This window comes from Ahaetulla prasina, chromosome 6 (genome assembly GCF_028640845.1).
Source record: "Ahaetulla prasina isolate Xishuangbanna chromosome 6, ASM2864084v1, whole genome shotgun sequence".
NCBI lineage: Eukaryota > Metazoa > Chordata > Lepidosauria > Squamata > Colubridae > Ahaetulla > Ahaetulla prasina.
This window is the reverse complement of record NC_080544.1, coordinates 65,033,208-65,045,054: the sequence shown is the minus strand read 5'-3', so window position 1 is coordinate 65,045,054 and position 11,847 is coordinate 65,033,208. Positions and strand designations below refer to the sequence as shown.

The 11,847-nt window shown below is 38.0% G+C and overlaps 2 protein-coding genes across 3 annotated transcripts in view; one reads left to right on the top strand and one right to left on the bottom strand.

The window, feature by feature from the left end:
* Positions 1-386: 386 nt before the first annotated feature.
* On the top strand, positions 387-2,946 carry SNORC (secondary ossification center associated regulator of chondrocyte maturation). Its single transcript, XM_058186972.1, has 2 exons — positions 387-818; positions 2,488-2,946. The coding sequence occupies exons 1-2, from the start codon at positions 614-616 to the stop codon at positions 2,595-2,597; spliced, it is 315 nt and encodes a 104-aa protein (XP_058042955.1). The 5' UTR covers positions 387-613; the 3' UTR covers positions 2,598-2,946.
* A 15-nt stretch (positions 2,947-2,961) lies between these two features.
* The window catches only part of NGEF (neuronal guanine nucleotide exchange factor), a 75,006-nt gene continuing 66,120 nt past the window's right edge, over positions 2,962-11,847 (bottom strand). For both annotated transcript variants that reach the window (XM_058186968.1, XM_058186969.1), the window contains exons 13-16: positions 10,177-10,332; positions 7,646-7,725; positions 7,123-7,227; positions 2,962-6,741 (exon numbers count right to left, since the gene is read on the bottom strand). In XM_058186968.1, coding sequence (XP_058042951.1) covers positions 6,569-6,741; positions 7,123-7,227; positions 7,646-7,725; positions 10,177-10,332 — 514 coding nt within the window. In that variant the 3' untranslated portion in view covers positions 2,962-6,568. The remainder of the gene's footprint in view (positions 6,742-7,122; positions 7,228-7,645; positions 7,726-10,176; positions 10,333-11,847) is intronic.

The window sequence follows — 11,847 nt, the reverse complement described above, 5'->3', positions numbered from 1 at the left end:
ATAATATTAAGATAAAAATATATGAAAATATAAAGTACATAAAATTCCATAAAATATAATTGGATTGTTCAAAACTTCATTTCAAAACAAGCAGACTTGAGCATCAGCCATGTTTTCCCCTTCAAAACAATCATGCTATTATCTATCATCTCTCTCTTTCTCTCTCTTATCTATCTAGCCTTCTTGCCTATCAAAAAAATCATCTGCATACCAGTTGCTGAGTTACTTACAACCTTTCAGACTTTAACCAGCAGAGGGCAGTGCTCTCTATTTTTTATAGCAGTTTCTGTTAGAAGATGTTTTTTAGGTACAAAACTACTGATTGTGGCTTAGACTAATGACAGGAAGAGCAAATTATCCGGCTTTTAAAAAAAAAAAATCCAGTGAAAGCCTCATCAGGAGAGTCCTCCCGTGGGCTTTTTTCTGTAGCTGTGCTGCAAAGGCTGCTAAAGGAGACACCTACCTTTAAAAAAGTATTCTTTTAGAGAAGATCTTACTCCCTTGGAGAAATTCTGAAAAACTTCCTTTCCACTTTCTCTGCTTGTTTATGCTCAGCTGTACTGGTACTTTTTAGCACAGGTTTTGGCCTGTTCTGGATTGCCAAAAACACTAAATGACTTGTATGTTTTTCCCAGCAGAATACTCACAAGAACCAATCCCAACATTGTGGAATGATTCCCCAGAGCTGCAGTCAGGTGGAGGAGCTTTAGAAACCACCCCTCCTGCCCGCTTCTCAGATTCTACAGGATTCCCATCATACACATCTGATTATGAATTAGAGGACACAACCCATCTCCACCAGCTGGATAATGACAATGGTATCCGTGCTTGGCAGTGAGACTGATTATTGGGCGGGTCCTAGTGACATCTTGTCAGGCCTTCTAATGAAGTTGGGGGCCAGAACTTACAGATCCCCCTTTTCCACTGATTACCTAACGAGGCTTGGCTGGCTATATCAATCCAATGGGATCTTTTAGGATTATTTTTGTTTCTCTATTACAACTAAGTTTACAAAGGTTTAAGGCAGCGGCCCCCAAATTTTTTGGGTATCAGGGACTGGTTCCATGGAGAGAGGTTTTTCTGCAGAGTGGAGGGGGCATGGTTTTGTATGCTGCACAATGGACCAGACCTGGGGTGAAGCTGGATTTCAATTGTGCTTGTGGAATTCTGACCAGAGGGTACTCAAACTGATTGGTTGTGTGTCTTTCCCATTAGCAAGGAGTGCTGCTTATGGCAAATGTGCACCTGATATCTTAGTAGGCAAATGCAAAATGTGAGATTTGGGAATAGGATGTTCTGAAGAACAAGAGAGCTATCTTGTTCAGACCACTGCTGTGCCTCCTCTAGACCAGGCTTTTTAGTGGTCAGTTGATAATTTTCCAGGAGTAAATTGTTCAGACTAGAAGTGATTCAAGTTATTCTGAACATCCCAGATGGATCAACAAAAATAGAATACTGTCCTCTATTTTGACTTGTTTTTAAAACGCATTATCATAAATAAAAATGTATTTAGTTTTAATCATAATAAGTAGTCATGAGAAATTGAAAACAGGAAGCTACCACATTTAATACAAGCTAGACTTGTGCCATTCAGATCATAATCTGGCTCTGCTCAGGGACTTCAACTCTACTCTTGCTGTGACTCACTGGTTCAGCTTTAAACACACATACACAAAAGGTTATCCAATTATCTTTATTTTTCGTATATCAACTATATATCAATTTTATGCTATTTCATCTCTAGTTTAAGACTTCAAAATTTAGTCTGGTTAAAATTTTGCCAATTTGAATTCAAGGAGTCACAAGGCAACCTATTGCAACTTCAGCTGGAATATAACATGTATATTTTTAAATAGTATAACACCTGAATATTAGCAGTTATCTTGGCATGATGAAGAACTGGCTTGCTATTGCAATCTTCTGCAATTTCCTTTCAACTGTGGTCTATTTTAAAGTACTGGCCTTCCCAGTTGATCAGGGTTGCCTGCAGAGGGGATCAAAAGGATGACCATAATCATGTGATTACCTTCTTTTTTAATATGTATCATGGGCATCCTTTACAGAGGGAGCAATGATTCCCTATTTTGGACAGCAGCTGCTTATCTTTTTAGCTCTACCAAGGATCACCTGGTGGTGACCCAGACTAGGAGTGCAATGTTCTTGCCTGGAGCTTTCTTTCCCCACTATTGGAGTCTTAAGCAATATAAAAATGGAGGGGAAGAGCCATAGTTCTTTAGCCCCCACCCTTAAATGTAGGTATCAGCCATTCATTTAGAAGATATGGTAGGATCATTATATATTTGATATAGTTGAGCAATTGCAGGGGTATTGTATTGTCTTCCTGCAACTGCGATTTTAGGCATAATTTACTAAATTATTTTGGCCTTTGGGTTTATCTCATTTTTAACTAATTTATTATTGCATTTGTTTGCTGTATATGCCAAATCCAAGTGCTCTTTCTTCTGTTCTCTTTCATCTCATCTGCAGAGTCTCTGGGTCCTGGGGCTATCGGTGCCATAGTGATTGCTGCTCTGCTGGGAACGTCTGTGATTGTGGCCTTGATTGTTATCACTCTACGAAAATGTTCTGCTTCCTAAAATTAATAAAAAAATGCTTTCCTCCCCAAGCATACTCTTGTCGAACCTTCCTCTTTACTCCATGCTTGCCTATTTTGGGAGAGAATAGGAAGAACAAAGGTACACCTGCATTTCAGAGGTCAACCTGTCCTCAAGCTACCTTGGACCATGGTCCTGGTGCTGCTTTCCTTTCAGACAAAAGACCTTGAAAATGCGGAGTTTAATAATTGCAGTTGGATGTTGGGTGGGAGGTACATCTAGACTGATTTGAGAAGCTGCTACAAGCATCAAGTTCCTGACAAGAAGACGCTTTGCACCACCAAATATGAAGCCCATACATTACTGAAAGGCCACATTACGTTCATGCATGCATTTAAAGGCACATATTAAAAATGACTATGAAGGTTTGATCGCTAAAGCAAAAATAAAACCATAACCAGCAGCTTAACTTTTGATTCCTGAAATACTGGTGCTGGGGAGTAAGAACAAGCTGTTCTGTATTTATTTTCAGATGGCCTGATTTTATATACTGTTATAATTAAACAAGCCTTTTTTCCCCTAAATACGTTTGCTCTGGCTTTTTTTTTAAAAGCAGCCAAGTTAGTTTTCTTAACATTGGATATAATTTTGGGGGGAGTTGAGGAACACTAAGGTTAAAAAAAAAACTATACAAACTTTTCCTGTTTGTGTAGAACAACAGCATCATTTATTGCATACCCTTACGAACATGCATTTCTATTTATTTGACCAATAATATATGACAAGAGTGGTGCAACTACTATAAACATCAGTGTGAAACTCTACTCACATCTCTCAAATGGTTAGTTTGGTTTGGGAGTTCATTGTGAAGTAGCATATTAGCCCAGGCTTAGTTGTGTCAAGGGGGTGCTTGCTTGCTTACTGGCTTGTGAGGTTAGAACCACACTGGCCATTTCTATGAGCCATGCAGCCACTTAAGATAAGCTTTTGCACAGTTCTATTATATATGTTTGGTAGATTTAAAAAGGAGATTGAAACTTTCCAGTGGTAGATTTGGCTGAAACCCTCAAACTGTATACTGTATCACATCATCTAACCTAAAGTGAGCTCTTCTTTCCATTTACAGAGAGCTTTCTCTGACAGGGTTTATCTATGCTTGCTTAGATATTGGAATAGCTTCTCAGAGTCTTAAATTGTTCTTAAAATATGTTGACTTGAATTGCAATTGTTGGGCTCCAAATTTTCCCCAGTTCCAGCCAGCCTGAAGAATTGTCATGGATTCTGGGATTTATAGCTGAACATAGGTTCAGAATCATAGGTTCCTCATTCCTTCTCTAAAATATTAATGTATCACAGATATTGATTATATTTCATATTTATTAATATATAACAAGAGATTCTTTGAAAGATGGCTTACTTCTATTGCTACAGGATTTTTCCCAAACCTGACCCCTACGAATGTCTGTAGGGCTAAACTTCCATAAAGTTCAGCTAACATTACCAGGTCATCCTTTTATAAAGACACACTTGCTCAACTTATTATAGGAACTGATTTGTACATTGCTACAATTTTTAAGTGATATTTTCATGTTTTTATACAATCTTATCTCCTTTATTATTTTGCAAGTAAATTACTCAAAGGCACAGCAATGGCACAAGCAAAACATGATTGGTATTAGATTAACATTGTGAGATGGGAATGGACGCTTTCCCTTCAAAACTCAGCCACTTTGGTATTTTTAGGCATGTATCAGTATAGCTCAAGAAAAACAATATCTTAAAGCAATTTGGAAAACTCTAATTTTGTTAGCAATGAAATACTAGGATCATATTTTAATAATACTGGTCACAACTACATTGGCTAGTAACATATGAGTGAGTGAGGTTTTTTCCTAATATAATGATTACAAAAGTTCTCACATATTCACGCTCTGCCCTTTCAAGCTGAAAAGTCTTACTACTTCTGGAAATCAGTGTTACTGATAATGATAGAACAGGATCATTTAGACCAATGGCCTTTCATATTATGCAACAGTTTCATCTCTTCAAAACACTCTCATTTTGGGGCAAATTAACACTTTGTTATATTTGTGCCTTGCAGAAAGGACATTTAATAATTTATTTTAGGAGTATATAAATAAATGCTTCTTGATGATGGCTTCTGTGACATTTTTAATATGCAAAATGCTTTACAACCTTTTAATCTATTAAGCTCAGGCCCATAGCTGACCATGGGGTTTTTCCAAAATTAAAAGGATCTTGATGCTGTTTATGGTTCTGTATTAAATGAGCAGACATTTCTTATTCTTTTGGCTCAAGGCTTTCCTGTACGCAAGTTTAAAAGTACAGACTTCATGCACTTTGCTAAGGGTGCACAACAAATGAGTAAAAACACATTTCTATTACTTTGATACAACTTTGGAGACATTTAATACAAACATCCACCTTTTGCCTCAGGTCCACTGAATTTCTTTGCATGGGCATTGGCTGTTATTGGTGCACAATCGCAGAGCAAAGGAGCAAAAGACAGAACTTTATTGTTCTGACTCTGAGTTACCGATGCTTCCTAGATGTAGCATCCATCTGGAATGTTATGAATAGCTTATTTGGCTGTGAAAACATGTTCTCTGCTTTTCTTTTACTTTTTTCAACATATGCAAATGCTTCAGTGTATGCAAGAGATTCAAGCAGAAAAATCTCTTCAAGGGATATTTTCTCAAATATTGCATTCTCCTATGCAGTTTAGTGCAGGATTTGCTTAGGACAAACCTTGTAATAGAATGGTCCCCAATCTTTGTGGCTTGGCAGCTTGGTTGGGGGGGGGAACTGAGCCGTGTGAGCGGCGGGCCGGTGCACACACACATGCAGCCCTTGTGCAAGTGGTGGGCTAACATGCATGGGTACAGCTTGACTTGCACAAGCAGTGGGCCGGCACACGTGTGCAATTGCCTGCCAGCATGCCACTTGTGTTCTGGCAAGCCACTCACATGGCCCAATTCCAAATAATCCACGGCCCGTACTGAGCTGCGGCCCAGAGATTGGTGACGCCAACTTTAATATAGTCCCCATTCTGGCACTAAATCCAAACAAAGCTATACTCTGTCTGGTTACCAGTGGTAAATGTATGAGATAACTATGTTTGGATAAGTAAGTGCAGTTAGTGATTGCTTAGACAGGGAGTAATGGTTCTTATAAAACAGAACAATTGATTCAGTATTGTCCCTGCATAATGTGGTTTGTCATTTTGAGAAGTGTAGATTACACAGGTCAATAAAATAGGATGATAATCTGAGTTCTCAATTGCAACCAACTGATTCTTATTTTAGAAAATCTACTTTGCATGCTTCAATCTTACCTTCTAGAACTTTGAAGTTCATAACCAAGACACCCACGTAAATAAATATTGTGGTGCATTTTAACTACATAACATTGCACTTTCTAATCTTTTTGTTACCTCCACCTTTCTTCCAAAACACAAGAAGAAACTAGTTTATCACATGAGCAGTTCAAACTCAGTTCTTAGGAGAAACTTCCTGAGTATAGAAATATGGAAGCTGACCATTTATAGTATAAACTTTCAATGTAGTATTGTCCATAACTTCATTATCTTTCCATAAAATCAAATGCTGCACTTTTTTGTACCATTGGATAAGATGCTAAAGAACCAAGTTGCTGGATTTATGGACCATGACATAATTTTCCCAGTTGCTCAAGTGATTAGTTTCTTCATCATGCAGAGTTAATAAATTTACAATCTTCAGAGTATGCAGTACAATAGGAAAGACATTTACAGCTTCTACATCTGTACAGGTGAATGACAGCCTCTCTTCTTTTCAGTCTGTCTTCAGAAAGACAATCCAACTGGTAATGAGAATGCAAGGAAGCCCAACAGTTCATAGGTGAAAGGATTTGCTTGCCAAAAGATGATTCATGTGCATTCTCTCAAGTACTACATTTCATTGTCTCGGCCTCTGGCATAAATAGCTTCTGAAAAACAGACGGCTAAGCAATGATCATTGTCTATTCCTGCTGCCCATCTTCCTCCTCTGACTGTCATCAGTTTTGTGCACTCGGAAACATTCCTTTAAATTTTGAGATCGAATCTTGGGATTCATAATCTCTTCACCCATAGAACTGGGGAACCAACCTCTTTCTTGATCATGCAAACGTTCCCCGAATATCCAGCCTAGAGTAAAAGACAAGATAGTGATGGTGGAAGAAATGTACTAATAGAGATCAAATTCATATTGTCTTAATAATTCAATATGCAGAAAGTATTTTATTAATTAGAGTGTATTGTGATGGTGGCTATGCCATCTTAAGTATGAAGCAGATGTTATTACTAAAGAAAATGTAAGAATACAGCTTCATTAGCACTGAAATACCTTAATATTACTGCAGTTTTAAATAAGGCTATGACAAAGTATACACTTATTCATTTCCTTGGGCAATGACTGCTGGAATGCTCAAATATATTGCAGTCTCCCATCCTTAATGATTCAGATAAAATAGTGTCCCATTGTAATGGAACTGGGACATGACTCTGCGTAAGTCTTGCTGCTCTTACCGTCATCTGTCTTTTCCAGAATGTTGAGAACATCAGCCAATTCCAATGAAAGCTCATCTGGTTGCTGGGCCACGTAAGGATGGACACATTGTACTTGAGGGCAATCTGTCAAAGGGAAGGAAATTAATTTAGCTTGCCAATCATTTATGAGGGGGAACTGCATGGGTATTTTTAACAGAAGTAGGAGCTAATGAAATCCTGGTTTGTATGAAAAACTTGCTGCAAAACATAGTGTGCAGGAATCTCTCTCTCAATGTTTCCAGAAGTAGTGTGCCACTGACTCCTTCCTAGAGTGAGACTGATCCAGAATCACCCAGCTGGCTCTGTGCCTAAGGAACAACTAGAACTCAGCAACTCCTGGTTTTTAGCCTGGTGCCTTAACCACTACACCCAACTGGCTTTCTCAGCCAACGATACCTATCCTGATTTAAAGTCTAGAAGAACTGAGATTGCTAAAATCCAATAAAAGAAGGTATAGCATGTTTTTCCAACCTGTTTGGATAGCACCGTCCTTTTCACTTACCCATAAGCCTGGATGTGAAGGAAACAAACTTTGTTCGTCGATTTGGGGCCAGCAAAATCATCCAGCGTTTCATTTCACTTCTATGTGACATATACAGGAAGATATCACAGCAGTCAGAGTTTTCCATGCACTTTTGGAAAGGTTAGAAATCATGCAACTCTTACAATTAATTGTTCCTGCCAATTTGCAAATTTTTCTTCTGTATGGATAAATATATATTTTATTCCACTTATGGAGGAATCAGAAAGTTCATAACACTTCTTTTCTATAAGTCCAGTGACCATAAGATATATAAGAATGCATTTATATTATTATTATTATTATTCCTTCATTTAAAATATTTTTTCTTGCCGCATGCACAGCATTAGGTCTTCATCTTAACACTGAATGCTTCAGCATATGTAAACGTATTTGAAAATCTATAGGCACTTTATCGTTCCCCTTCTCATGTCATGCATCTGCAAAATGACTCATCTGCAGTTATGTATTTAAAAGATATATATGGCCACCCATCTTAAGGAACTACGGGTGGCTCACAACAACTAACAATTTGTTAGAATGCCTTGCAGAATGTAATGCAATAAGTGGTGCACGGCTACAAATATCTGTGAAAATTGAGCATATTTCAGTAACGTTTGGTAGACTACAAAAATGTAAATTCCACTATATACTCCTCTTACTTTTCAACTCTTGCTTAAAGTATGCATTGTTTTCTGAAAATAAAGCAGTTGTTTCCCTTTCCTAGTTTCAAATTAGACAGGATACAATAAACCTGTATCTCATACATAAAGGACTGACCATGGAGAGCATGTACTTTGATTTCAGAACAGAACATACAATATTTACTCTGGACCTTAGCCTGAATTTATATAGCTTGGATGGAAATACTATACATACTAACTAAAGTAGGAATAAAATAGAACAATAAAATGCAACTACTTGAGTGCTAATGGTTTCAGTACTTAAAACTATTCTGTACATAAAAAACCAAGGTTTAAAGAAGAACATATTCAACTATATAAGGAGTTCTACAGAACTGCATAAACAATCATAATCATGTTTATGAGACTAAATCTATAGGACTTCTAAACTTCTCATAATATGTTCCATCTGCCTTTTGAAGAAGATATCAGCAAATGAAATGGTCAAATTAGCCTGGGAAAAAATTGGTCCACATACTTTAGCAACCTCCAAAACTCCTGAATTATTGTCAGCATTGAAATTTATTTTGGATATGACTTGTTTGCCAAAAAACTGAAATAAAGAGTTGCAGTATCTCCTATTAACAAATATATGGTGATCCTTATGATTTTAAAATGGGATTAATTCCACAAAAGACTTTTGTCCATGTTTATTAAATACCTCAGAAGAAAATCTAGCTGTCTCATTATTCTATAAGGGTAAAATGCATAAAGGAATCTGAGCCAGACCCACTACTGCCCATCTGGTTTAATACTGATTACATGTTAATATGGTAATATGATCAACATCCTTTAATATATGAATGTTCTTTAACATGTATCACTTCCCAAAGAGACATGGGATTACCAGGCATGGAGGGATGTTGTAAAAAAGATTATGTTTCAACACTGGAAGGACAGAGTAACCTCATTATTACCCACTGATTACACATATCATAGAATCAAAGGGTTGGAAGTGAGTTTGGAGATCTTCTAGTCCAACCCACTGCCCAAGCATATGGTTGATGATGCATGTTCCCTTTCTGATTGTGAGATGATTATCTACTGATGCAGTGGAAATACTAATCAATATTATTCCATGTAGCTTATTTCAGAAATTGGGCTGAACAGGTTCCTTTATCTATAAAAGCAAAAAGCAATAACAAATTTAAAAAGGAGTTACCACAAAAAAATCCCAATGTGACCTCTTCTTGGAATTCAATTATTATGGGATGGCATTAGCTTTGTTTGCATATATGATGTCCACAAAACAATTTACCTTCAAACAATAGTTTTGTAGCCAAAAAAAACCTAGCCCCTTAGCACATTTTATATTCATTTTAGGAATGTTCTTGAACAATGTATTCAAGAATGAGAATAAAAAGCTCCCAGTAAACGGGGGTGGGGAGGGAGAGAAACAATTTTGTTTGGTTTTTCTAATTTCAGTATGGGGGAAAAAAATCATGACCCTATCCTTAATTCACTATTTTTGGGGAGGAGAAAACGAAACCATTCTTGTTCTGCCCAAGAATTAGAGACTAAAATTTTCTATGCCTAATCATGGGGGTTGTAAAACAGGCAATTACATTAAAGGGAGCTAATTTTAGTGATAAAAATAAATTATAAGGTAGTTTCTGCTAAAATTTATACACAGAGCCATTTCTGAGCTAATTTCTGTGCACACGTGCATGCGAATAAAAAAATGGAATACGGATGAGTTGCCTACAAACACTTTTGCTCACCGATTAGCCTGGAAAAGCTAAAAATCCATAATCCATTAAGCTGGAACAAACTGAATGGGTTCACCCACAGAATCCACCCAGTTGCATGTGTATCACTTGCTCTACTCACTGGGATAACGCCTTCAACATATAGCTGACTTCACGGTCATCTGCATTTTCTAGCAGCCTCAGAATAAATACATTGGCTAAGCTCTGTCCTTGGTCCTCCAACTCTTCCACTCGAAGAAGGCCTCGGGGAGCAGAATCAAAGACTTGGTACTTGTCACTGGGGCAAATGAGAAAACGGTTGTTGTTATTATAGGCTGGGTTACAGTTTCTTTTAAAATGGGACAGAGAAACAGACAGAATATACTTGTCAGAGATGAACCAGAATAAAATATTTCTCAAGATTAGAATAAATGACTTACTCTCAATTATAAATTAAAGGGACCTGGATATAATAAGATCCCTCCTCTGTTGCAAGGTTCTCCTAGAGCAGAGGTCTTCAACCTTGGCAGCTTTAAGACTTGTGGACTTCAACTCCCAGAATTCTGGGAGTTGAAGTCCACAAGTCTTAAAGCTGCCAAGGTTGAAGATCTCTGCCCTAGAAGGTTACTTCAAGAAAAAGTAAGCATCAGATGACCTGGTTTATGACTGAATCCACAGCTTGGAAAGTAGCCCAACTCACCTTGTATTGCTCTGGGAGTTGGAGGTGGGGGAGGGTTTCCTCAGTCTAGGTTATTGGGAATATGGGGAATATATGCTGGTCATGTTGTAATATAGATTTGATTTGATTTGGGGAAACTAGCCCAATCTCTTATTTATGATACAGCTTCAAAAAATATAAAGCACCTAAAATGACTTTAACTTCTTTGTTTTCTATTAGAATAGGATAACAGATTCAGCAATGTCTACGGCGATTCTTAGTCATCCAGGTCATGGTTGTCCCAAAGGTGCTTTTTCAAAAGGCAACTGGATTTTCTGGTTTTTCTTTGAAGACGTTTCACTTCTCATCCAAGAAGCTTCTCATCCAAGAAACTTCTTCAGCTCTGATTAAGCAGTGTTTGATCATGATCCAGCTAGGCCTGTGGGGACCTGATGGGGTGGGATGGTGGCAGTGGTGAAATCCTACTGTTTCTGTCTGGCTCGCGCAAGCCAGTAGCACGTAGTTTGGCGAACTGGTAGTGGCGGCAGTCCAGACGTCATTACTTCCTGGTTTTAACCCTCTGTGCATGCGCAAAGCCTTCTGTGCATGCGCAGAGGGTCAAAAATAGGATGTGACGATGGCGCACACACACTTCTGAACCGGTAGGAAAGGTAAGTAGATTTCACCCCTGGGTGGTGGCATAGACAGACAGGGGGTGTTGCAGCATTTTTGCACTTGGTCATAAAGAGGAATGGTTGTGGGGGCACTGCAGAGGTTTTAACTTTGAAACCGGCTCATAAGCATTCTGTCGTAACTTCAAATGGTTGCCAAGTGACCAGTCTTAAGTCAAGGACAACCTATATTCCATTTTCAACCCTGGCTTATATCCAGCGTCTCAAACTAACCCGTAACACAAAAGAAAAAAAAGTTACCAAAAGAAGCCCCTCCCAAACACAAAACGGCTTGACTACCATCATCACCCAAGGCCTGGAAGAACAATCAGGTTTTTAACAATTTGCAGAGAACCAGGAAACTAAGAGCAGTCCCAATCTCCAAGGAGGGGTATCATTCTAGAGACCAAATTTGGTTAAAACGATAACAAGTGCTAAAAAGATTTGTCAAACACTTTATGCCTGCAGCTAGGGCTGTAGTAAC